Raw genomic sequence first — 27,308 nt, 5'->3', positions numbered from 1 at the left:
ATGCTTACACTAGTCAAGGACTTTTCAGCTTCCCATGCTCTACCCACTGAGAAGGCTGGAGGTGCACAAGAAGCTGGGAGGGGGCACAGCCAGGACAGCTGACCCAAACTGGCCAAAGGGATAGTCCATACCATAAGAAATCATGCTCAGCATATAAAGCTGGGGAAAGAAGAAGGAAGGGGGGGACGTTTGGAGTTTGTCTTCCCAAGCAACTGTTACACATGATGGAGCCCTGCTTTCCTGGAGATGGCTGAACAACTGCCTGCCGATGGGGAGTAGTGAATGAATTCCTTGTTTTGCTTTGCTTGTGTGCACGGCTTTTGCTTTACCTATTAAACTGTCTTTATCTCAACCCATGAGTTTTCTCACTTTTACCCTTCCGCTTCTCTCCCCCATCCTACATTGTCTTTCCCAGCTTTACGTTCTCTCCTACAATCGCCTGCAAATCTTCAATACCTGTTCAACATGTTCTTAGTCTCCCAAAAAACCCCAAACCAACAAAACCAACCAAATAAAAAATCCTCCATCCTTGGTAATGTAAGTGCACAGAATTATTTAACTATTGAAGCATTACTTTATAGTATTTATAGGTATTAAATATCCCCATTCCCCCTCTCGCTATTTTCCCATTTCCATTACTAATAATGCTACTACTTCGATCTACCACTTTCACAGTATTTGCTGCAAATGAGAACAACAGGAACAGGAGAGCACTCTCATGTGGTGCTCTCACTGTCTTTCTACAGGTCAACAGATACCACACAAGCTCTACTATTACTTACTGTTCCCTAAATTGTCAGTTGAAAGCATTCAACCAATATCTAAAACATCCTGATTGACTGCTAAGATGACACATTCAGATATCTTGGAAAGCTCGTAGAAAGATCTTTTAGATATATCTAAGCCGCTATGTTGCATGTCAACAGGCCACAAGGATGACACTTTTCTTAGTTTATCTGCTCTTTGATACCCTGAAAAAAAGCAAAAAACCAAACCAAACCAAGGTTTCCAAGACTGCCACAAAAGCAAGACACTTGGTAAGAAGCGACATTTTAGGCAGATATTTGGCTTCTTAGAACTGTCCTTTATTTAAAAGGTCTAACTCTTTACCTTATGATTTACTTGAGAAATCTTCCTTTGACAGACTGGTCTAACAAGGGATTCCGAAGTCACGTTCAGACTGTTTAATCATGCCTGTGGACTACTCCAGACTATATGAGAATGCACTTGTGCAGTTACAAAATTTCCAGAAGAGCTCCAATGAATGTCCTGTTGCTTCTGCTTGCATCACATGAAAGAAACACCAGTGAGGACAACTCTTCTGGGCATGTATTCAGATCTAGCTAAATAGACAAATATGTACTCAATAAAGAACACTAAGAAATCAATAGTTTTAAGGTTGCCAGGTGACCTCAGAAATGGGAACCTACACTCAGCCCAATTCAACATGGTCAGAGATATGTCAGTCAATCAGTTTGTCAGCAGAAACTTCAACCCAAATTAAAAGCCAACGAACTGAACAAACTAGTTCCATCCTATTACTGCTGAAGTCAAGAGGCAGTCTGAACCATGTCCAGGTCCTCCTGCACAGAAAGAAAGAAGTGTAGCAGCATTTAGTAATATAGCCATTGACAAAACCAGTCAAGTGTGCAAGAAACAAATTAATCTATAATTGAGTCCACACAGATACATATGAGGAAATCGCTCCTACTGGAATTCACACCAGTCCTCCAGAACACCTCTTGGCTTGCCACCGGTAAAGGGAGTTTGCAAAGCTAGCTAACCATTAGCCCTCACTGGTATACCATTCTCCGAGTAAGGGATTCTTCAGTAGCTGAAGGTTTTCAGTAATATGGACCAATCTTGAAATGCAAGTCCTTTTGAGTAGAAATACACTAAGAGCAGCAACTGTGGAACTGGATGGCCTAACAAGATTATAAATGAAAGACTCCAAGACAGTAAGTTAGTATGGAATGCAGTTCTTTTCAAGACATGTTGGAGGTGGGATTAAATGCTGTGTGGAGTTCAAATGCTTCTGCCATACTATTGAATACCTGAAGTGAAGGCTAGCAAAGACTGCAGTCCACCCTTGGCTGCTTTTTTTTTTTTTAATGCTTTCTAGCACAGGGAAGCAACATATCCTATCAATAACCTTAACATGTTTCCCATTTATTTATTAAAAAGTACTAACTTAACACAACTCAAAGAGAGGCTACCCAAAGCCAGAAAGAAGGATTCTGCTATGGAAGAAAGCTTGACTTAAAATCCCTTTTTGGGCTCCTTTAATTTTTAAGAAAATATTTTAAGCTCTTCTTCACCTCTATATTATTTTTAAATTTAGATTACCACTGAGGTAAACTGTGGTCTCGTGTACTGTTAATTAAAAGAAATACCTGCAAGTATCTAACAGTACCACTAACAGATACGAAAAAAATTCAGTAAGTAAAAGAAGAGAGTTTAAGAGAAGATATTAAAAAATTATATAAAGTGATGCTAAAAACTCCTTTTCCTCACCTCTCAACATTTTCTGATTCAAGATCTTATTTCCATAGCCTAAACACAATGAGCTTCCCAGCCCAGAGCTTAATAAAAGGAAACATCCACACTCATGTCACCCCTCCACATGCATCTTTTATGCCTCTGAAAGGTGTGGACATACACAATTCCTCCCTGTGAAGCATTCAGGAAAACATTTAAAAGCACAGTTATGAAGAAATTCCTCCCTGTGAAGCATTCAGGAAAACATTTAAAAGCACAGAGTTATGAAGAACAAACCGCCTCAGGGAGCAAAATTTCTGTATTTTTATGATGGAAAAAGAGGTAATTCTTTTTAAAAACAGAGTTTCAAAATATTCAAACTGATGGATAGTATAGCCCAAACAGAGATGCATTACCAAGGACATATTATTCAGAGTGCCAATGAGACAGTTTCATCGTAAGTATCATTTAGCAACATATGAATACTACTGCACAACACAGTTTAAAATACAACTCTCTTCTGACTTCAAATCACTGGTTCCCCACCAAAACTGCACCAAGTAATTTCTTAATAACCACATATAATCTCTAAAATCAGATTCTTACCTTCCTCAGTTTCTACTGGTTGCTGTGATAGAATTTTAAGAAGAACTGGATTTTTCCATACTCCTTCCCTTGTGATATCCACCAATATTTGGAGGTTGTTATTCCCAAATTCCAGTAAAGCATCATGTGAATCCTACAAAATGTAAAAAAAAGCTCATTAAAAGTCTTTGCTAAAAATTAAACCAATGTAATTTTAGATTATCTGTCCTAATATTTGACTGTATTCTAATAATTTCACACCATTCTTCTAAGTCATTGGGATTTTAACAGTACGTCCTTTCATTTCTTTAATCCTACAGCAACACTTCCCAATTTCAAGGTACTGAAAGTTAACTGAAATGGCTTAACTCAAAAAGCCTATTCTGCAGTTGTAACTCTTCTGCAATTTTTATCCTTCTCCATGTACACGTGTACATATAAGTAAAATTACAGAAATTATTGTATAAAAGACAAAGGATGATTTTGTATCAAAGCATTTAGTGCCATTGAAGAAACTGGCACGAAGACTAAATAGTTTTCAAAATGAATAACAAAATGCCGAGAGTGTAAAATTTTATATTTAGTGTTAACACTAGTGAGATGAGCCAGTCAATTCACTTCTCTGAGAATTATTAAAGCCGTCGCTCACTAGTCTGAAGAAAGTGGTGGGGGGGGATGGACATCCTTAAGCTACTTAAGAAGTAGTGCAATGGGAGAGGCTCAGAAAGGACTCTCATCTACCAAAAGGGTGAGGTTGGGGTCATATGAAGATGCAGGTTTCCTGGTGGTTAGAGATGCAAGAAGTCTCAGGGAACTTAAGAAAGAGAAAGCAGAGCACAATATACACAGCAGAGACTGTTGTACAACACTCACAGTCCAGACCAAACTGGATCATGAATAATTTCCTTTATTAAAATGAAAACGTCCTTCTACTGGATACAGACACACCATTTCCTTAGAAACTAATCGATGTCCAGTGCATTTACTCTAAGATCCAGTAATTTCCAATCCTGACAGTTTTGATGCTGTGAAGGCTGACCCAGAGACCCTCCACACTGAACAGGTCTCCAGCTGAAGTTTATCCACCAAACCTGTATACATAGCACAATACTCAGAGTGATCAAGGCCCTACCACTTAATTCTGGAAATCTGAGGAGTGAAGGAGGGAAGAAGAGAGACATTACACATGGAAAGAAGTCTAGAGTCTAACACAGAAGAAAAAGCAACTGGAAACAGATTCCAGCACTTAATGTCCCTAGCAGGAAAACTGATCTAGGGTGACTTGCACTGAAAAAATTAAAATATCACCATGCAGAATTTCCTAACGCTGACAAATTGAAGCCAACTAGCTGTAGGCAATTTGTGGCTACACGTTCAGTAAAAATGCTTCTCACATCAGTCACAACACATCTTAAGTTTAAGAATTAGTTTGATACATGACAATGTCCCCTAGTTCTAGGGAGCTGTGTTTTAAGTTGGCAGTACTTTTAACACTATTATTAACCTCAGGTTTGCTTTCAATAGCCTCTGTTGTATCCTCTATATATAAAGGAATCAATTCCATGTTCTGAATTATCAGAATTAAATGGGGCTTATGCTATGACCACTGGGAATACCAGAGTAACCAAAGAGCCTTGTATCTTGGGCTGTCAAAAGACAGCAATAAACTGCATTCCACATTGCAATGCACAAGACATGTTTTTCAAGTTCCTGAGTTACCTTCTATAACCAAGTGAATCTGCTATGAAAATACCCAAGACTTTCCCATTAACCATTCACAGTAAAAGGCATCTTTGCATTTAATGATTAGATGCCCTTTAATAAATTAGATATCGATGTTCAATATCAGATATCGGATGCTAATTTCAGACCAACTTCGATGTTTTGATAGAACTATCTATTTCCTTTCTAATACTGCAGCAAACTGCACTCCACATATGTCTGCACAGGAGAACTTGGATTTAACTCTTGGGTGAAGCATCTACCCACTAAGGAGTGAAGCTTTTTTCCCAGCAAAAGATTCACGAGGGGAAAGTTACATTCTTGCAGTGAAGGTTTCATTTACATTGATCCATAGCTGTCACAAGTAATAGTCTCAGAAGATTCTTAAAGGACTCCTCTCGAATAACTATGAAACCAGACATGCTACTTCGGAAATCCCGAATTAAAGTGAAGTATAGCTAACACAGGGTTCTTCCCTCCTCACTCCCTGGATTAGGTGTATCTACTCCAAGTATACCATAGCATACTTGAGTTTATTCCATATAGTACGCAAGTATTACTTCACCACTGAACCCTGTGTCCAGTGGCAAGTCTACACAGATCCCTTCATCCTCTGGATAGTCTGTCAGTCTCAAAAATGAAACTAAGCATATGGGGCTTTTCAAGGAGTCTATGCATCCGGATGACTTTGGGGGATTCTTTCACTAAACTGAGAAGACAGGCAAGTTTAGAAGAAAATCATTCCCAGCAAGTACAACTGAAGATTCCAACAATCAAAAGGGGACCACAAAGATGCATACACACCGACAAAGCTCATTATAGCAACCACCTTCCCGCTTGCTCATCTAGCGCACAATGAAGTTTTAGAGGATGAGCAAGAACACTGGGTAGTGTTCTGCAATGCAGGTGTTAAGTATCTGTAAGAGATCTTGTTGTCACAAGAAGCACAGGGAAGTCAAGGAAAAGTAAAGCATATTTTGTATGTTTCTATGTAAGCTGATAAGATAGCACAAAATGTATTCCTGATTCCAGAAACTGGTATTACTATACTCCATAGCTAAGCTAATCTTCCTACACTAGTCATGACATTAAAGTAACACGATGTCCTGACTAACCTTTAAATAAACAGGATTTCCAGCTATAACCGGTCTTTAATGTAATAGGCAAGATAGGAAAGGAGGAAGGAAACAAAGGAAGTTATCAGTTGTCATTGTTAAAATCCTATCTAAGCATTCGCCACCTTCAGCTGCTAATCAGACTTCATGTCTCACAGGGTTTGGTGCTTGACAGGGATTTGGATCTGGGATATTGCAGAGAAGCTGTCAAGGCTTGTGCTCAGACTATCACCACTTGCTGCTCATACACCTGGACACCAATCACACTGCACATCCAGAATAAATACAAGGCTCTGGGGGCCAAGCTGAAGGACATCAGCATCCATCTGGTTTTCTTCACTTTGCTGAGGAAGATATAAGACTAAAAGCAAAAGGAAGGTCAAGGGAAGTGTGAGAACAGCTCAGTAGGACAGGGCATCAAGTAAGAGGACACTGAAGAGGCTAAGGTACTCAGTAACTTTGCCTCAAGTTTTACTGCTAAGGTCTGCACTCTGGCCTTCTGGGTGCCTATGACTAGTGGCAGAGTTGGGAGTGGGGAAGGGGCATGAAGCTGCACAACAGATGTTAAGACAATCATGTTAGCATTCATGGTACCAAACAGAAGCCAAGGGTGTTGATGGAGATCATGGATGTCACTGCAAGACTAGCTCTGAAAGGTTACAGGCACTGGGGGAAGGTTCCTGGTGACTGGAAGAAACCACCATGCCCATTTTTAAGACCAAGGCGAGGAGACCCTGGGGAACTACAGGCCAGTCAGCATAACCTGTCCCCAGAAAGACTATGAGGCAAATTCTCCTGGAAACCATATCCAGGCACCTGAAGAAAAAAATGTGACTGGGAACAGCCAGGATTTGCCAAGTACAAGTCACATTTTATCAACCTACCTTCTGTGGTAACAGGCTACAGATGACATTAGAGTAGTCAGACTTAGCAAGGCTTCTGAAAGTCTTCCATAGTATCTTTAAAACCAAATTGTTAAAATATGGAAAAGTCGACAATAACGCAGGTAGAAAAATCAGCTCAACTGCCAGGCTCGGAAGGCTTGTGACCAATTGTACAAAACCCAGCTGGCAGCTGTCTCCTAGTAGCACTTCTCAGGGGTCAACACTGAGCTGATACTTTTAACATCTTTATTAATTGTCTGAATAATGGGACAAAGCACGTTCTCTGCCAGCCCACAGCTCATACAGAACTTGGAGAGCAGTCGACACTGGAGGGCAGGGCTGCCATTCAGAAAGACATTCAACAGGATGCAGAACATCGCTGACAGGGACTCATTGAAGTCCAACACAGGCAAACGCAAAGTGCTGCACCCAGCACAACCCCAAGTATCAGTAGAAGCTGGTGACCAGCTGGCTAGGTTCCAGTTTGGCACAACAGGCCTCTAGGGTCTGTAATTTAAGTGTAGGTCAGCAGTGAGCCCTTACTGTGAACAAGGCAAACTATGCTGAACAGTTTCAAACAGAGCATAACCAGGAGGTTGGTGAAGTGTTTATTCCCCTCTGTTTGGTACTTTTGAGACTCCACTGGAGTAAAACACTCAGTTTGTGGCTGTCCTGTACAACTCATTTGCCATAGTGGAGCAAGTCCAGCAAAGGCCACCAGAGGGCCTATACAATCTTAGGAAGAGAAAGTGAAGAGGGAAATTTTAGAGCTGTCTTATCTTCACTATACTCCCCAGTAGGTAGTTGGAGCTGGACTCTTCTTCCTGTCTAGTGAGTGAGTCAATAGACAAGTCACATAAAGGGAAATTCTGTAAAGTGTGTGTGGGGGAAGTGTATCAATGTTTAAATACCCTCACTTTGAAAGGACTACCCAAATTGTGTGCAATCTCCATTCTTAGAGACACTTAAAACTTTGCGGGGCAGGACCCTAAGCAACCTGATTCAAGATAGCCCTTACTCTGAGTGAAGAGGTGGATCAGATAACTTGAGCTACCTTCCAGCTCCAGCTACCTCATGACTCTTCCACAACAGGCACCTTCCGAGGGCTGCATATTCAATGCATTTACTAGACATACTGAAAGCACACTTAGTGGGAGTCAGGGCTTCTGCCCTGTACTAGTTCTTCTCCGACTGCAAGAACAAAAGCAAACTAACATCAGAAATTAGGACATATTAGGAGTTCCTTCCAAACGCAGAACTATAGTGCAGACTTCCACCTTCCAAGGAGCAAAGTTAAAAGCCTTATAGCTGAATGCAACAATCGAGCAGTTTTGGTAACTTTAACCATCTCATTTTCCTTAGCAGTACCCAACACTTTCTGTAAATATTGCCCCAATGTTGATTTTGTTTTTAGATAAGTGCTGTAACTGTGTTCCAACTCTTAGCTCCTAGCATACTTGCTAACTAAAATCAATCATTAAAGACTAAGTTACTTTTAAAAATTATTATAAAGTAGAACTAGCAAGTGAGCTATCTGTGAGACCACCTCAAAATTGTTGAGATCACTGGAAGAGTTGGTGGTAATTGGCAGATGAAAGATAGCCAAGTATGATGCTTACAATGATTGGTTTCTGGCCTTGAGCCTGAAGTGTTACTCACAAGGTCAAAGGAAAAAGAAATGTTTTTTTCTGAGTGTCACAGCTGCACCCTGAAGATGCAAGTGACTTTATATGTTCTTAACCAGAGCTCAAACCGCTCTTAACTAACAGCATTGAGACTAATACATGAGCTACAACGCACAAAGGTTTCAGGCTGTATTTAAGCATTTGAAAACATCACTTAAGCAATCCTTACGCTCACACAGCTGTTCCTCCTCTCAAGTCTTTCCTTCCTGTGCAAGCTGGATCAGGAAACCAAATTCAGCAGAAAGAGCCTCAGGGGAGGAGTGAGGTTTGTTTTGTTTTTAAAAACTAAAGCATGATCAATTCCCCACTTTACACACAGCTACATGGCATGCTGGTAGAATCAGGCAGGTGAATGACAGACTTAATGCTTAAGTCAGTGCTGCTGCCAAAGATGCTCAAGTTATAGCCTCAGGACAGCTTTAAAAATGTCAGTGGAAAACAACAAACTGATCTAAATTTATACCTATGAAGTTTGCAACCACAGTCCAGAGTTTCCCTAAGTGGCAGTTATGATCACATAGGAAGTCTATGTTTATCATTTTATCCTCAGACTTGGGTGATTAAGAAAACAATTACGGGTGTGCAGGTAAGAAGGGACACTGTATCTTACGCACAAAATAAATAAGCCCATTTTGACAATCTCTACTTTTGACCTCTCTCAACCGTACGGCACCATGCATTAAGTCTTTTCAATGCAATAGGTTGCCAGAGCATCCATTGTGCGTTCCCCTCCCATATACTAACATTACAGCTTTAACCTGTATCAGTCTCAAGTGTAGATCAGGTCAAAGACTAAGTCAAAAAAAAAAAATCAGCATTTAACAGCCTACAACTTCAAATTTCACCTGGAGGACTGAACTCAATGAGCTTTACTGAGCTACAGTGCTCTGTGAAGGCATTCAGCACATGTGTTATGCCTTGGAAAGAGGTGGAACTGACCAGCAAAGCCCTTCCAATCAGTTTGTATCAAATAAAGGCAAGAAGTGCCAGGTTCCTCACAGTTACGTAAGAGAAGAAAGGACACGACATCTTTTAAACAGCGTGTTTTCTTGAAGAAAAACAGCCGAATCAGAAGAGTTCTCATTATCAGAAGACCTTTGGTAATCAGCCTACATTTCCTTTGAGGATATCATTTATATGTTCAGATTCTTCACAAAGAGCTTCAACAAAGCATTAATAATCAATAAAAATTTAACAATTTTACTAAAATTCTTGAGAATTTCTGCCATTTCCTAGCATCATTTGAATAAAGGCATATAACTCAGACATTCCCAGCTCTTACTATTGAGAAATAGTTTGATAAACATGAGACAAAGAATCATCTCTTAAGTTACCAGTGCTTTACTATACTTAAATGTACTGCAGTACTGCAAGAAACATAGCTTTAGGAAGCCACGGAGAGCCCTCAGCACATATTACATATACCGGTGTCACCCAAATATCTGTTCCAGCAGCTCCAAGATATTTATCAGTGAAGAAGATTGAACTACAAACAGGATTTTCAGCTCTGCACAGTTCTGCAAGGCAAAGAAAGGGAAACACCAACTCCCGGTTGTATGAACTCACCCTCTCTGTTGTCAGGACAGGGTTATACCCATCCTGGCCCCAGCAAGCACTCGCCAACCAACAAGTGCCAAAAACCATACAAGCAGATTTTGTAACGGCACACTACGCTAGCTGAGATTCATTGCCTCTTTGTGATATTTATCCCAAATCCCTCTGCTACTGAGTTGCATGTTCTGAGGAGCTAGAAGCCACTGCCTCAGAGAAAGACAGAATAGACCACTTATCTGCTGCCACCACCAAAACAACGTAGCTGACAAAAAAAAAAATCATACAACTCGGACAAGGGTGAGGTACTACTACTGAAAAGACTGCTATCCCTCAGATTATGACATTCTGTGATCCAGACATCCAATGTAAACAATGTTTTCCCAACAGCAACTCTTCCCTAACCTGAGGGCTTCAGGACACAGTACAGAGCTAGCAGAGCCCAGTTCAGTTATGAGGATCATTCACATTTCAGCACCTTTGTATTAAGGGCTGAAAAAAGAACCTTAGAAGGTGAGAAAGAAGGAGCCTATTATACAAGTCAACTGATTTGCTGAGTCAGCACTGTGTTTGACATTCAGGCTCTCAATACTGAAATACCAAATATGAAATTCACCAGCGTATGTAGCGTAAGTAACTAACTACTGACAATACACTCCATTTCTATTCTACATGTTTAGCTGAACCTTTCATTATTGGACCTACTGAAGTATATAAGGCTAATATTAATGGGAATATTTATGAAAATCTACTATGAATACTTCAAAAGTCTTCAAAGAAATCTAATGCAAAAATCTAAGTATGTAGATCTCATTAAGTTAGAACAACACCATAAACAGGTCCTGAGGAAAAGGACACAAAGCATTTCATTCTAGATGAAGTCAGGAAAGGATAACATAATAAGAGCCTATGGACAAAGTTAAAGAGAAAATACAATCCTTGGAACAGTTCACTGAAGATACCAGGATTTTTCAGTCCTGGCAATTTAAAGCAATCAGCAACTACTACGGTGTCACAGAAGTTTTGGTTTTATGCTCACCCTCAATACACAACTTTTCTAAAGAAAGCATTCATGCTCTTTGTAAGGCTTGAAGGAAACCCTGTTCCGCAATCCATATTCAATTCCCATGACAATACATCTCTACTCCCACTAAAGCCATCTTTGAATGCACTGTTTTACCTTCCTCAACTGGCCAGATTACACCCATCCCCACAGTACCTCCCCACCGAGTTCCTCCCCCAGATTGAGTTTACCTGTATCAAGGTCCCTGTCGTAATTCTGCCCCAATCCTTTCACTTGTATTTTACAGCATTTCCCCACCCGTGTCCGCATCCTTTTGCCTGCTGCCACTATATAAAATCGATGCTGAGACTCCTGCCATACACTCTCACATCTTGTTTTCATTTCACACAGGCTGCCTCTGGTCTTGCTTAGAGATAAGGAAAACTGGACTCATGGGGGGCTGCAGGGCGTAACTACTGTTATTTAGGATGAAAGAACAAATGGGTTCAGACACCAAATAAAGCTTTTGATAGCATTTTGTATATAAGCTAGACATCAGTGACACTCCATTTTCAGCTTTAGAACAGCCCCTACACCTTGCTGCTTTGAAATGCAAGCCCTTACCTTTTTCACTCCTGGGATGAAAATTTATTTGAAGTTTCACTGACTCTCACTAACCTGTGCAGATTGTTACAGAGCAGCAATTACTGCAGGCAGATCTGAAAGAAATACCTCTGTCCCACATTTGCTGCAACCACCAGTTACATTTGGAGTTACGCTCCTCAGCCACACTCGCCCCTTTTGTTAGGAAAGGAATAAGCACATTCACATCTGTCAATCTGGGGCATGTGCTAATATATAATTTTGCGGTGCTTTGCTACTGGATTTGCCTGGAGATTGGCACATTAACATGGTCACAGACTTTAAACCTACAATTCCTCACGTGAGAGCCTATGAGTGATTCCTGTCTAAAGGTCTATATTGCCCTCTGTATGACTGCATACTCCTTCTCTGTCACCCTCTTCTTCTCTGATGAAGAGTGGGTTCCTACTGTATTCCACAGCAGAGTACAAATGTTCTCATTCTCGTATTTCTGCAAGACTGCTACTTCAAAATCTCATTAGAAGCACCTGTTTGTAAAAGACCACAAACCTCTTCAGCAAGGTTTCAGGGTACTACTGTGTTTAATAAGCTTTGCCCAAATCTTCTACTATCTGAACTATGGGAAGCATTACATGAGTGCTAAACTTGGAAGCCACAGTTTCAAAAAGTCAAAGTATGTTACTACACCTGACAGCAGCACGTCTTGAATTTTCCTTTAGTTCTGGAAGTTGACATGAGAGATCTGGGCTTGTGTCACCCTTCTACCCCTGGAATTTAATAGTTTCCTTCCAACATATTCAGCCTGAATAAAGTCATCTCATCTGACTAAAAACTTGCTCTCTATTGACAGAAGTATCAAAGCTCGATCACTTACTTCAGAAACCTAGAAACGCACATGCTTGTTACATCATAGAAATGATTCTCCTTGGTAACAAGAATTCTCCTTGCAGATCCCTCCAGTTAAAAGCTAGTAATTCTTAGAGCTGCTTTATACCTCTGCCATAAGGGGAAAAAGCCTGTACATGCCCTCCCATACTCTGAATATGAGAGAACATCTTGTTTCAGGTCTAGGCCATCTCAGTTAAACTTATATATGCCTTTTAGTGTATGATAAGCTCATAAGGCTTAGGGGAGACCTTACACCGTGTTCCAGTATTTAAAGGGTGGCTACAAAGAAGATGGAGACTCCCTTTTTACAAGGAGTCACAGGGAAAAGATGAGGGGTAATGGGTACAAATTACTCCTGGGGAGATTCTGATTGGACACAAGAGGAAAATTTTTCACAATGAGAACAATCAGCCATTGGAATAATCTCCCCAGAGAAGTGGTAGATTCCCTAACACTAGACACTTTGAAGATTCGGCTGGACAGGGTGCTGGGCCATCTTGTCAAGATGGCTTTTGCCAAGAAAGATTGGACCAGATGATCCCTGAGGTCCTTTCCAACCTGGTATTCTATGATTCACTCCTCTTTATCCAATGACAACTGGATTATTGAATTTAAGAGCTACCTTGGGAACAGTAAGTTTCAACTTCTTCCATCAGCCCTAACACAAGAGATGAACCTATGGCTGACCACCCTTATTTGTGGCATCCCCACAAATGAATGGGTTGGGAGCACAGACCTAGCCTCTGTAACACCATGGCTAATAGCTACAGACTATGTGTAACAGCTGGCATAGCTGGGTATTGTCAAAATAAACTGATACACCTTCAAACTTGGTTCTGGAGTGCTGCAATGTGCACTAGCCATAGTCACTAAGGGAGTCACAGGACTTACACACCAGCATTCAAAATAAAGGACAAATCTTTGACACCACTAAGACCACAGGATTTAAACTGTACCTACTACACTTCTTTCTACTACCAAGTACATGCCACAACCAACTGTTTTTAGGGTTGCCATGATAGTTAAGTATTCCATGGTATTTCAGGAAAAGGAGGTCTGTCCACACCTGAAGTCACCAGTCACAGACCACCTCTGTCCCTTCCACTACTAGCAGGACTACAAAACTCTACTAATCTGTTTCTCTCAGTTTAAGAGTGCCAGGTTTATCCATCTTCACATGAAGAGTTTCCGCACCTGCAATTTCCCTGACTGCAGGTGAAACAAAAGTAGAAGCTCCTTCAGAACGTCTACACCCGCATCTTCAGCAGCAGCAGCCCAGCCTCAGGGACTGAGGAAATCCCCAGTCATAGGGGTATAAGGTCTTGTGTAAGGTCTGCACAAGGATAGCTGCAAGGTCTAAGTTCGCTTCCTTCCAGCTACTTCCTGCCAAAGTCTTCACTTCAGTAACTTATAACTGATACTAGCTTCCAACTTCATTAGTCACAGTTAAAGCCAGAACAGGCAATAGCAGCAACAGATCAGTCCCTGGTCCTGGAAGGGCATTAGTATAAACACAGCAAGACTACCACTCCTGTCTTTCAGCTCCATGAGGAACACAAGTCCTTGCAGACAGCTAGATACTACCTCCAGACTAAAACCTTGAAAACATCTCTTCCTCCTACACAGTCTACAGTAGCCATCTTCATTTGAGTGTATGAATAGTAGTATTACGAGCTTGTTTCAGCACCACCTCAGAAGAAACACTTCTAGCAACCACCTGGACTAAAGACTTGTCCTACTATTTTCAACCCTCTCAAATCAGGTATAGACACTAACTTGCCACTCAGATCTCCATAAAAGCTTTTTTTAGTCATCTTCAAAGTAATACTTCAGAGCTGTTACATCACTCCATCTAACTCAGTCTTTCACACAAACCATTAGACAGATCAAGATTTGCTGCAGTTCTCTTGCTGCCGTTGCCATTGATTGTGTAGTTGTGAATCTGCTGTTGGGCCTAAGGCTGCCAATACCGTTGTTGCAGTTAGTCTTTTGCTGCTCAGAAATTCTTGCTGCCTAGATAACAGCAATGCAGGACAGGTGGAATTCGGGGTAAGAATAGAAGAAGAGGAGCACAACAGCAGCCTTTTTTTTTTTTTTTTAAACAAAGTAAATAGGAAAAAAGAAATTCAGAACACTTACCTGTATGGACTGATGGAATCCTAACCACACCTCATGCGGCAATTCACTTTCAGGAATTGAAAGCAGTAGCTCAAAACAACTCCTGGAAAAGTAAGAGGCAAGTAAGCAAACTACCTGAACACGTCCTGTTGTTACATTAAATAACATTTGTGGCACATATTACTTAGCATTCAGACAAGAAATGACAGTAATATTGGAACATGTTTGACTGCACAAAGAAACAGCCCCAGAATCAAGCATAAGTCATCATATGGAAAGAATATTCTTTTTACTATGCACAATCTTGCTAGGATAAGATTGCAGCTACTCTTATAATCTAAGATAGTCTGTTCAACATGGCTCAGGAACGTTGCATTACAGAATTTCTACTCTTTCCTCTCACAAAGGAATCCTAATACCCATTCTGAATAAAACTCATTTGACCCCAGCATGGTAAAAATGAAAGCCAGCTTTACCTAACTTAAAGTTTCAGTGTTGACATATATAAGAAAATAAAACTAAAGAACAGCAGCTTGACAGAAGACAACACATGCATCAGCACAGAAACGGACCTAGAGAACAGATCCCTAACAATATCCTAAAAGCAACAGACTGACAAGCTATGTCAAGAGGTGCATCAGCACAGAAATGGACCCACAGAATAGATTCCTAGAAACACCTTATGAGTCTTTGATAGCATGGAGGTGGGTGGGGGGAAAGCATTAAAATACCTACAGTACGCACTGCAACAAGCTCAAGAGCTTACCAAACCAAAAAACCCCACGCATATTGAGATACATATCAAAGATGTTTAGATTAAAGTCAGAGTTAAACAGATCAGATTATCAAATTCTCAGTTCATTAATTCAGGGAGCTGCTGTATTTGTGTAGCTCAGTTATCTACCCAACACAGGTAGAGAACATCCCCTTATTTCTTCATTAAGCCAAGTTCCTACTTAAAAATAGGACACTAGTCACCCAGTCTTGATTTTATACCCAGGAAAGTTTGTTACATCCCATTTTCAACTGTGTCAACAATTAATGTTAGTATGAGTCAGCCCACCACAGTGGCATGCGAACTTTTTCTGTGTACCAGGTTTTCCAAATGAAAACTCAGGAAAGTGGGAAGTGTTCAGAAAGTTTTAACATCTCTGAAATATCCAGCAAATTTGAGACTTATATATTCCATACATAAATTCAGATTCCAAGAACAGAAGCAGGGGGGAAGCAAGACCTACTTGATATTCCCTCAGTTAGACCATCAGGTCAGTGCTATCCCTCTTCAGAAACAAAAAGGAAACAACTGTTTGTGTTTAGCACATCGATCTCATTTCAGGGAAAAGTCTTAGAGAATAAGGATCACTGTTTTCTAGGAGACAAAGCAATGGCAGGACTACTGCCTATATTATTCTCAAATAGGGGCTATCTAACCTCATATGGGACATATGGATTATCTAAACCCCAACTGCTGCACAGAACAATTTGACCTAATCAAACTAAATGTGTTAACTATGATACCGTCTAGAGATTCACAAGATTTACACACAGCAAAAGTGTTCTCATAAATCATGACAATATAAGGAAAGAAAACCGGTCTAAGACTCCACATATAATAAATGCACTGAATAATTGCTATAAGCTACACCTACATTGTTAGAGAGCTCCAACTCATGATATTTTTTATTCAAAACTTCCACTCCCAAATATTAAATAGAAGAACAACAGGACAACACATTCAGTCTTACCATACATAGAAGAGCTGAGCATGGGGAAGGGGAAAAGGAAGAGATGACCATAAAGCAAACATGAGTTTCAAAACTGCTTAGTACCCAAAAAGAATGACTTTCCTTTCCCCCTTCCTCCTGACAAATACATTGAACAGTTACCTGCAAAATGCTGTGCCTAATCAGTTTTTAGCCAGATTCAGCAGTCATATACATAAACAAGATCAGATGGACAAATACTGAATTAACATCTGGCCATCCTTTTCACATTTCAGAAGTTTGCCTTCACTGCCCAATCCTGTTCCTTTAAATAGAGGTTTAGACCTGCAGAAGCTCTAAACTTCTATTAGACAGGCAGAAAATATTATAGCCTTCCATCACTGTCATTTAGTAATTATTCACATCAGGCACTAGAATCTCAGTCATTACTATGCCCATGAATAAGTGGGCAACAGGATCACCAGATATTCCAGCTGTCGTACGTCTCAATATTATAAAACAATCAGGACTTATTTTCCCCTTGTACTCAAGCTTGGCAATACAAGTTAATACACCAGTCCAGATGTCTAGACCCAGGTGGTTGCTACTAGACCATCAACAACTTTACAAAGTCTCACAGCAGCTGAACTCTATTTCAACATAAGAAGAAAAAAACCAACCAAAAAAATCACTAGGTGTGTGTCCAATTTTCATGCATATCATACAGAGACTCTTTTCATCAAATAAAACATTTGCAAACTTCATGGTCAATGTGCTTTTGAAGTCTTCTGATGCACACCTCATTTTCCAACTTAAACAAAGTCAACCAATCCTATCTAATTCCACTCTGAATTCCTGGAAATACTGTTTCTAGAATATTACTTTTTCATATGTATGATATTGGTTATATAAAATATCAGGTTTAAACAAAATGGCAAAGCAAGGTTTTACAAATCATTTTTCTGTACTTAACCCTTAAGGTGCTACTTGGACAGTGAAAATAATCTGAAATTACATTTTCAAAGCACTGTGTATACAGAGTAAGATGACAGTCTATGAAGACAAGAGGGCTGAGTTTATGCCTCAAGTGTTATCGTCTTTTGTAGTAGCACAGGACTGAGCTGAACCAAGAACTGAAAATTCTTTTCTTGTGAGTCCTTAAGTCTTCCTCAGGATCCCAACACCAAGCACTCTAGTTTGGAAATCATTCCATGAGAAATCTGGAGCTCTGGATGTATAGCCACCAGGTAAAACAACTTACAGCACAACTGCAAAAGTAATATCCAGGATATTCCAATTAGAGTTTCCTTGGCAGAAAAATAATTAGACTTCTAAGACAATTGCCTAAGTTTTTGTTACAAGAATTGACTCAAACACACAGCTGCATAAAGACTAGCCAGCCTTCCCTACTGGCAAGGGGGAGGAATGGCCTTTTAGCTTAATTCTTTCTTTTGATCCTTACTATACAATACTTCAAAATGCACCTCTATCCCTGAAAGCCCGCTTCCTTCTTTATTGCAATGCAACTAAACAGAATTTAGGTATCATGGCTAAAACCACAAATCAAAATACCAGGATCACTTCATGAAGTCAAACCTTTCTACCTCACTCTACCAGTACCACCACAATACCTACCTACACAAAACTCAATTCCAAACTTTAATCACAGTTTTGCAAATAAACTGTGCTTGAATGCTGCCATTATTAAAAAAATCATTCATCTCAAACACTCAACTTCAAAATATCTTTTAGGAGAAGGTCTCCTAGGTTTAAATTTCTTTATTTTCAAAGGAGTAACTCTAGGCAAAAACCAACACGTTATTTGCATACAATTATTCTGTAATCACTTTATACCTCATTCACTATTATTTTAAGACAGAAATTTTAAAAAGTAAATTTTAAAAGCTTTCAGAATTGCGTTCATCTTTAGATTGTATTAGAAAACTTTTCTTACCCTAAGCTTCCTAAGAGTTAAAAAGATGACTAATTATACATTGGAAGATCAGCAGGAATAGTTCACCTGTTGCCAGGAATTATCCTGCATTTGTTAAGAGTTGAGTTAGCTCCTAATGATAGACAGCAGAGTGGTAAATGCAAGTTTGAATCAAATTACAACAGCTTGTTAGGTTGAGAAATGCTTTGTTAGATAGACAAAGCAGCGAACCATTACATGTGCCTCCTCACAGAGGTGTTACAGAAAGCAAGCACACTCTTCCTGGAAGCAACGTGTGTTAGACTCAGTAGGTGAGATACAGCTCAAGAAGTTTGAGGTAGACTGGTCTTATCAGTTGAATCCAGTTTTGCTACGTAGACCAGATGACATTCAGATCTCCTTTCTCTTTTCATGGTTGAAAAAGCATATAAACACCTTCTCAAAGATGGAGAAATGGTAAACTCCCTTTCAGACCAGTGCCATCACAGCAAACAGGAAAAAGTAGAAAGCAGTCAAATATTAACTACTGGCATACACAATGTGAACTAGGAACAGTTCTTTCTACTTTTTAACTTTAATCTATTAATCTTAGGACCACATAAACCATTTTCAGATGGAAGTGAAATTTTCTTACTGATGGTAACATGAATGGCATCTTCGCCCTCACACAGTATCCTCAGAAAAAAAGCACTCACAGAAGCTCAGGTGAACAATCAGCTTCAAGGGCTTCCTAAGATTCACGAGGAAAGCCAGCTAACCAAATCTTGGTGAAAGACCAAATTTGATATGGCTAATTCTCTACAGAGGCAATACCTCTGGTATAGTAATATTGGAGGGTGAGGGGAATGTGTTGTGCTTTGTGGCTGTGGAAAAAAGCAGTCTGAGTTCTACTTGATCAAAGCAGGTATGTCCCTTCATGGCCACAGCCAAGAAGAACATTCCTGTTCCCTCACAGTCACTTGCCAAATCTGTAAACTACAACAACAACCATTCCAAGCTCTCCTTTTATTTCCTAAGGTTAGACAGTGGACCAACAAGGTCTCACACTGCATCAGCATCATGTTTCTTATGGGTGGCACAGTCTCTATGTCATGTCAGATTTACTGTTAACACGCAATTGACCAGTTCAGGTGGCAGGGAAAGCCACAGTATACTGAGTTTTGCTGTTACTGGCTCACCCTGCTGAGAAGGATGTCAGGAGGAGGAAGTTCTTTCCCCCTTCTCCAGGAGGGATGTTGGAAGGGAAGGAGGATTTCAATAGTAAGTAGAGCACTTTTGCTTTAAAACAGGAAGCTTGCTTGTTTCATTTCTCATCAGGGTTCCAGTCTGAAAATACACAGCATGTACAACAGCTGTGGGTAAACCAACTGTCTCCCCAAAAATCACAGTTACATGGAAACAGTATGCTTTCACGTCCCTAACCAGGTAATAGTCTTCCTCCCTCACGAAACTTAATTTTTATCTTTAGTTCCCTGCTCTAACTTCTCTCTCCCTCCCTTGGAAACTCTTATGTAAAAGAAAAACATGGGAGAGGGTGAGGTAAATAGCATACCTAACTGAACTATCTGTGACCTCAGTCATTGTGTTTCTTATTCTTTAGATTCCTCTCAAATGTAATCATAACAACAGAGGAGATTCCAGCAAGTCAGCCTCTCTACTGTCATCCACCACAAAATTTTCTGAATACATAAGCAACAGCAAACAAACTCCCCACACTGAAAGATGGAAGAAACCATATTAGCAGAAGCAGAATATTCTGGTTTTTCTCAACAAGAGAAAAGCAATTTTCATAAGCAATTTTGACACAGAATTAGGATTCCTGCCCCAAAGTATATAACAGTGGCAAAATATATAGAAAGTACTCCAGGTATGGAAGACCTGCATACAAAGACAATGAAGTGACATGACTAGGAAACAGCACAATACACAAGCTAATTAATGATAATATGATGAAGATGAGAATATTCTATCCATAAAGGGACAGTCTGCAAAAGCAATTAAGATATTTTGCCAAAAATATATGTATTATGTACCAGGTAAATGATTTAGCAGTTTAAGTCTTCAGTTTCCATATTAAGAAGTTAAGACAGACTTTTCCTGATTTCACGCGTTTTCCCTTCTTGACAGAAGGTTTAAAAAAAAAAATCACTCCTAGTTGAGAATATTCTATCCATAAAGGGACAGTCTGCAAAAGCAATTAAGATATTTTGCCAAAAATATATGTATTATGTACCAGGTAAATGATTTAGCAGTTTAAGTCTTCAGTTTCCATATTAAGAAGTTAAGACAGACTTTTCCTGATTTCACGCGTTTTCCCTTCTTGACAGAAGGTTTAAAAAAAAAAATCACTCCTAGTTCACATATTTCTCATAACTCCAAAAAAAAATTCAAGGCATCATATGGAGATATCTGGTTCTGAGCTGTTGATTTATATTGCAAGTTAGTACATTACAAAAAAAGCATATGACCAAGGAGTTCATTGCAAAACCCTTCTCGAAAAGAACACTTGACTTCAGACCATGAAGCAAGTAAGCTACTGATAACAAAGAAAAAACAGCCCATTGAAAAACTGTCACAGAATTACTTTTATTCTATGATGATCTTTATATTCAAGGTTCTAGATCTTCACCCTCCCCCCTCGAATGAACCTTACCAGCAAGGAAAGACCAGTGCATCGAGTTATCCTTCTCAGGCTAAGGGTAGTAACTGATTATACTCCAATGTATGTGAAAGCCCTCAGGCTACACTCTTCAATTACAAATAGCTGCTTTGCACTTAAAACAGACTTTGAGGAACTACAAGTTATTCCAACTTAGCTGATGGACTGTAAAATAATTCTCTTTTGTTTGAAGAATTGCTGTGCTTTAAGTCATGTCTACAGACACTTGTCAAAGAGCTCAGGTTGAATTACTCTACTCTGTTTTGCTATCCTATAGCAACAGCCCACACACGCAACTTAGATTGCCATAAATACAAAACAGCTTATCCTTTTCAGAAAGGGACATGTTCAGAACTACCTTGCATTACAGGTGAGAGGACACACAAAAGCAGCAACTGCAGAGCAAGCGATACAGGTTTATTAATCCATGCATGAAGGTCTACTATTAAAGCTTCTATTTAATGAGAACCACACTAAGCTTTTTCTACAGAAAATAATAATAATTTTCAGAATGTTTAAGAAAGAACAGAACCTTCCTAATACCTGCATGATTATCCAAATACAGAAGAATAAAGCTTTACCACTTGTTCACATTAATTAACAAAATGCTCAAGTACATATTTGTGGTCTGATTAAAAAAGTACTAAAGATGTTTACTAGACAATAAATTGTAAATACAGTTGTCAAATTAAGTATTACACTATTTCAACAACTTGCCCTTTCATTTATAAAGTACAGTTGTTTTTTTTTAAAAATATTAATGTACCAACTTAAAACTTACAGCACTAGCCTGCCAAGTACCAAAAGAACATCTTCACATTCTGTAGTCAAGTAAGGTCGTGCATTAGCAAAGCTTTGGATGGAGATTCGATATACTTCCAAAAAAGGTAAAATATGTTCCGATGCACCCCGACTGCCAGCATACTGAAGTAGTGTCTGAAAGAAAATGAGTTATCATTAGAAGTTCTCATAATACACTTTTGTCTAAAAAACAAATATCAATATGCAATATCAAGCATATACAGTGGAAGAATTCTGGAAGTTAGAAGTTTTTACTCTGAAGGAGATTTAAAAATGGTAGCTTTTCTCCTCAACAGAAGTTTTATTTTATTCAAAAATATTTTCATTTATTTTATTATTTTGATAAAGTTATCAGTATTTCTACTGGGGAGCAAGCTAGATGCAATCGGCAGAAATGTGAACTGTTAAGTTAAAAATTCAGGGAGCAGTTCTGCACTCAGCTTCTTTTGTACCACTGCCATGGAGACAGAACCACATATGTAACACTGGAATCTTTATTACTAGTGAGAATGCAGAAAAACAGGCAAGAAGGTCAAGATTAAGGACATTATTCCAGCTGTAGTATTTTAAAGATACACACATTACCCATAGAGCAAACATGAAGCCATTAGAAGGGGATACAAAACCCAGATCAGACCATTAAGTAGTCATTTTTCAAATGCAAAATTACCCTAGATTTTACTACTTGACCATAGCAATCCTACATTATCCAGGCACAGTACCGAAGAAACAATGTAATATCTAGCCAGTTTTAAGAGAAATCAAAATAAGTTTCAAAAATCAGCACAGAGACGACAGTAGTATCTCCCAACCTTTTTAAAACTTCACTACACTACCATGTTATTTTCCTACAGGTTATAAAGTAATATTGAGAGCAAGCAGGGCACTGAGCTAAGGACACCTTAGCTCTACTGACAACCTGCCTCACAAGTAACATCCCTCCTCTGCATGCACGCCCTCCTACAACTCCAGACCAGTTATGCCTGTCTTCTTACCAATTCCAAACCCCCTCTCATGTTGCACCCTCCCTAGACCAAACAAGGTACCAATCTCGATTAAGGCCAGCTGCAAAGAAAACAAACAATTAAGACAACTGTGCTTTGTGGAACCCTTAGGGCCAAGACTGTAAGGAGTGCCCCACCCTATAATTCAATACAAGCCAAATTGTCCTAAGAGGATCATCAGGTCATATCAGGCTTCAAATTACTTCACTTCAAGTTGGGACTCTGACACAAACAATTAACACCTTAAACAAACACATGATCGTATCAGATTATGACTGGAAGGAGGACACTACTGAACAGACCTTACAATGAGCTTACTAAAACCAAGTGCAGTCGTCATAATGGCCAGAAACTTTTAAGACAAAGCCTAACTTCCAACACAGCAAGAAATAAGCGGCCAGCTACACACTATTTTGTGGACTATCCAGTGTTATGTCAGTGATCTAACTATACAACACTAGTCCTAGGGTAAAAAAAAAAAGCAGACATCCACTAGACTGGCACAACCATGTGTGATATTTAAGAAAAAATAAAATCTATAAAAAACACCATCTAAGAATCAGTAAAAATCAAGACCGTTTTGTGGATTATTCTCCTAGAAGTCAGTATCAGTAATATAACTCCTAGGTGAATGGAAGTTACAAACTCTCCAAAAACCCCACACAATATTAATAGTTATAAAGAGGTAAGGAGGGTGGGGGAAGGGAAGACTGGAAGTTTACAGAAATCGTCCTTAAACACAGCACAAAGATCATTAGCAGAAGCAATGAATGACTAGTAACTAACCAGTCTAAAGTGCTTCTCTAACAGATTAATGAAGGATTTGATAATATAACAAAAATTATATATGTCATTAGAAGCATTAAATTACATTCAAAGGCTGTCAAGCTGTAATCCCTAGAGCTACTCAACTGATGACTATCAAAGTCATCTGTTTAGTAAACCCAGCAGTAATGCTATCATTATAGTGACTACAGAAATAGAAGATCAAACATACAAGTCTCTGCACTTTTCTAAAAATACATCCATTAAAACCAATCTATTTAAAAAGCCAAATTTAGTACTCAATTATTTGGACAGACACTTAAATCAAACTCTGGTCTGTGTAAACCATAAAACATGGTATTTCCTTTCCTAAGATTAAATAAACTTACTAGAAAACACTGCACCCTTGCTTGAGTGCAATCCTAGAGATCAAAGATCAAACATACAAGTCTCTGCACTTTTCTAAAAATACATCCATTAAAACTTTAAAAAGCAAAAAGCCAAATTTAGTACTCAATTATTTGGACAGACACTTAAATCAAACTCTGGTCTGTGTAAACCATAAAAAATGGTAGAATATTTCCTAAGATTAAATAAACTTTTTAGAAAACACTGCACCCTTGCTTGAGTGCAATCCTAGCGTTGAGATCAAAGTCTTACAGCTAATATCAGCAATTTGTTGAGTAGCCATTTATCAGAAACTTCTCCCCAAATAAATGAGATATGATGGTTTCAGTGTATAAGACAGATTCAAGGCAAGAGACTTTATTAATAGCTTGAACTTCAAAGATATGTAGTTTTGAACATTATTATGCTATTAGCATTAGCATACTGACAAATAAGCAAAATGCAATAACTGTATTACAGAGGCTCTTAAAAGCCCTTCTACTATTTTGAAAGCAATATAAGTAGAAGTTTTAGTAGTCTACTACAGACTTTTCCTGGCAGTCTATATACAAGATAAAATTAGACAATTTTTAACTTGTCAGAAATCTATAATCTACACACTTAACAAGCAGTCAAGTAGCAATTTTATAAGCAATTACTACCTTAAAGTCTAATTACCCAAAGACAGTATTCAAACGTTTTAAGTCTGGTTAACACACATCCACTTACACTTTATCCTATCCTCCTTCCTTTGACTACAATAACACATCTAATTGGCAAGGGGTGAGAATAGCAGAGGCCACACACATCCACCTACCGCGTAATCTACAGACCAGCCTAGGTCCTCAACACTGCATAGATTCTCATGTCCTGCAATGCTGGAATACCTGCTTAGCTGCATTTCTTCTGAAGCATCAATTTTTTGCTCAGAACCAATTTAAACATGTCCAAGTTGCCTGACCTGTTATTACAGCTTTAAGTCTCTGTTTAAGAAAAAAACTTCCACCTCTTCTTAAACATACCTGATTGCATTTGACAGTCCTCAACTGTGTCACCTTTAATAATTTCAGAAAGCCAACAGCTGCTGGGTATTGGCAGATGGGATGCTTTGATGTCCTACAACCTCTGCTTCACTGATAACTGTTCTTCATATTTACGATAGCGCAACGTCAAACACAAGCACACTGTTCATTCTAGTTGGCTGTTTGGGTACATATTGAGCTCCCCAACAGACATGTTTTTCCTAGGGTGAATATGGAAAGCATTCACGCTTGTACAGTATAAAGTTGCAGAGTCAACCCGCTATTTAGGCTTCATGAGTTTCTTTGTTGTGTTATCCTGGACACCAGTCTTACTCCCCTGCTCAAAAATAGGGATCTTCAGGAAATCATGCCATCCAGCATCCCATCCAGGAAGAGCTACTGGAAAGCTGCACATGGCAGCACAAGTTTACATGTAGTAAAACATAGCATCCAGACAGCTCAAAGCACAGGAAAGCTACTGATTTGGTTCACAGTTTGTTGTGTCCCAACAGCCTCGGTAACTTCCACAGCAAAACAGAGCACCTTTCAGGACCATGCCACAGATGTACACACAGGATGGCAAATCCATCCCTGCCCTTAAAACATTTCAGCTACCCTCATCGCAGCTACTTCCCAAGATGATATTTAAGCCCAGTTAAATTCAGCTTCTCTCTAGGCACGTTCTGCTGTAGCTTAATAAGCTTATGACAAAATACCAGTCAAGTCATTAATACAAAATTAAGTTGAGCTCCTTAAATTTCACCTAGGGGCAGACCTTAAGTTATTTTTAAGTTTTATCACTCAAATTCTGTGCAACATTCACAAACATCCCCCATCAGAAGGAGAAACCAAGATGTAAAATTACATCCTAACCAGAGTGGTTTGATTGCACAATGACATCACAAATTCATACTCCATTGAAGTTGCTGCATGACAGACTAGCAATTTCATGTTTTCCACTGTATCTCCTGGTGTACAGTCATGACAATCAGAAATGTCCCAAACTGATGGCAACCCAAGACAGACCTTCTTCATTTTTATCTGTACTATCTACCACAGTGTTCTAAAATGAGACTACCATTCAGTAACAGCACAAAGACCTAAAGAGCTCTACATTTTTTGTGGGACAGCGTTTGGGGTTTTGTTTGGTTTTTAAGTAACAGAACTGTCTCCCATCAAACTCCATTAATCAAGTACCTCTAATGCTTTATCTGTACCAAACTAATCCGGGCGACTGGACCTCTACATATATTGATCATCTTGACAACCTCTACTATGTGTTAGCTGAATATTTGTTTCAGTGGTCTCATGCAATGAATGCCACTGGAAACAATTTTAGCAAAAGCTGAAACATGGAGAAAGTCACGCATTATACTGGGCTCTGTGTAAATGCAAGGTCACAGATCTTAACAGTATGCTTAACTTGGGACATATATAGCAGTATGCAACAGCATCATCCTGCAGTTTGAGAAGCAAGAGTTTTGAAACCTAACAAATAAACTCCTTCTGTTGTTTCGGTAAGAGATGAGCTAAACATGCTCCCAGAACAGCATGACAAAGTACACAACCTGTGGATGCAAAATGGAAGACTGAAGGGTAATATCACTTATCTATAACACACCAGTAGGATTTTTTTGTCTCATTTGGCACCCGATTTTGCCATTCACCATTCAAATACAGTGGCTGTATCAGCTGAAGTATGGTTAAACTAGCTTGTAAAACAGATTTTTTTTTTTATTTTTACTTTTTATTTTAGAAACCACAATCTCTTCAGATTCAACAGGGATGGCTCTCCAACCCGCCAACCTAACAACAATTATTCAACCTTAGCGCTCACAGTAAATGATGCTGTGGGGGAAGCAAAAACTAATTAACCACTGAAAGAGTTTATCTGAGAATAAGTTATCTCCATCACTGCGACTTTAATCAAGTTCAGCTCTTGTTCAGGAGGCTAGTACCTCGATTCAGAAATTGCTGATCCTTAGCCTGAGTTGCATTAAGCAAGTATTCAGACAAGATCACTGGACCACAGAAGCTCATTCAGCGACTCAGGTGAACTGCAGGCCTTCACAAGCCAGCCAGCATTGCATATTCCGCGGCAGATCTCAACGAAGGCAAAACACATCGTTTTGATCCCGAGGCAGGTAAAGAACGGAAAAGCGGAGGTCTAGGAACCGAGCCAAGACCGCACTGAGAAAACACGGCGCGGCCCGCCTGCCCCCGAGAACCTCCCAAGGGTCACCAGCTGTCCAGGCCCGAGGCGCTGCCCCAGCCCAAAGGCGAGCGGCTCCCTCGGTGCAACGGGCCCGGCCCCAGGCTGGCAGCGGCGCGCCCACGGGGGCACCCCTCGGGGGCACCCCTCGGGCAGGGCGCGCACGTCCCCGCTCAGCAGCGGCGCACGC

At 39.6% G+C, this 27,308-nt stretch overlaps 1 protein-coding gene across 1 annotated transcript in view; it reads right to left on the bottom strand.

The window, feature by feature from the left end:
- Window positions 1–22,744, bottom strand: part of RLF (rearranged L-myc fusion) — a 53,455-nt gene extending 30,711 nt beyond the window's left edge. The window contains exons 1-4 of the mRNA XM_009286656.1: window positions 22,724–22,744; window positions 21,709–21,863; window positions 14,654–14,735; window positions 3,085–3,217 (exon numbers count right to left, since the gene is read on the bottom strand). Of these exons, the coding sequence (XP_009284931.1) occupies window positions 3,085–3,217; window positions 14,654–14,735; window positions 21,709–21,863; window positions 22,724–22,744 (391 nt within the window). The remainder of the gene's footprint in view (window positions 1–3,084; window positions 3,218–14,653; window positions 14,736–21,708; window positions 21,864–22,723) is intronic.
- Between the last annotated feature and the right edge of the window lie 4,564 nt (window positions 22,745–27,308).

The sequence above is a fragment of the Aptenodytes forsteri genome, unplaced genomic scaffold (assembly GCF_000699145.1).
Source record: "Aptenodytes forsteri isolate BGI_AS27 unplaced genomic scaffold, ASM69914v1 Scaffold40, whole genome shotgun sequence".
NCBI classification, from domain to species: Eukaryota; Metazoa; Chordata; class Aves; order Sphenisciformes; family Spheniscidae; genus Aptenodytes; species Aptenodytes forsteri.
This window is presented reverse-complemented; position numbering and strand designations above follow the sequence as displayed.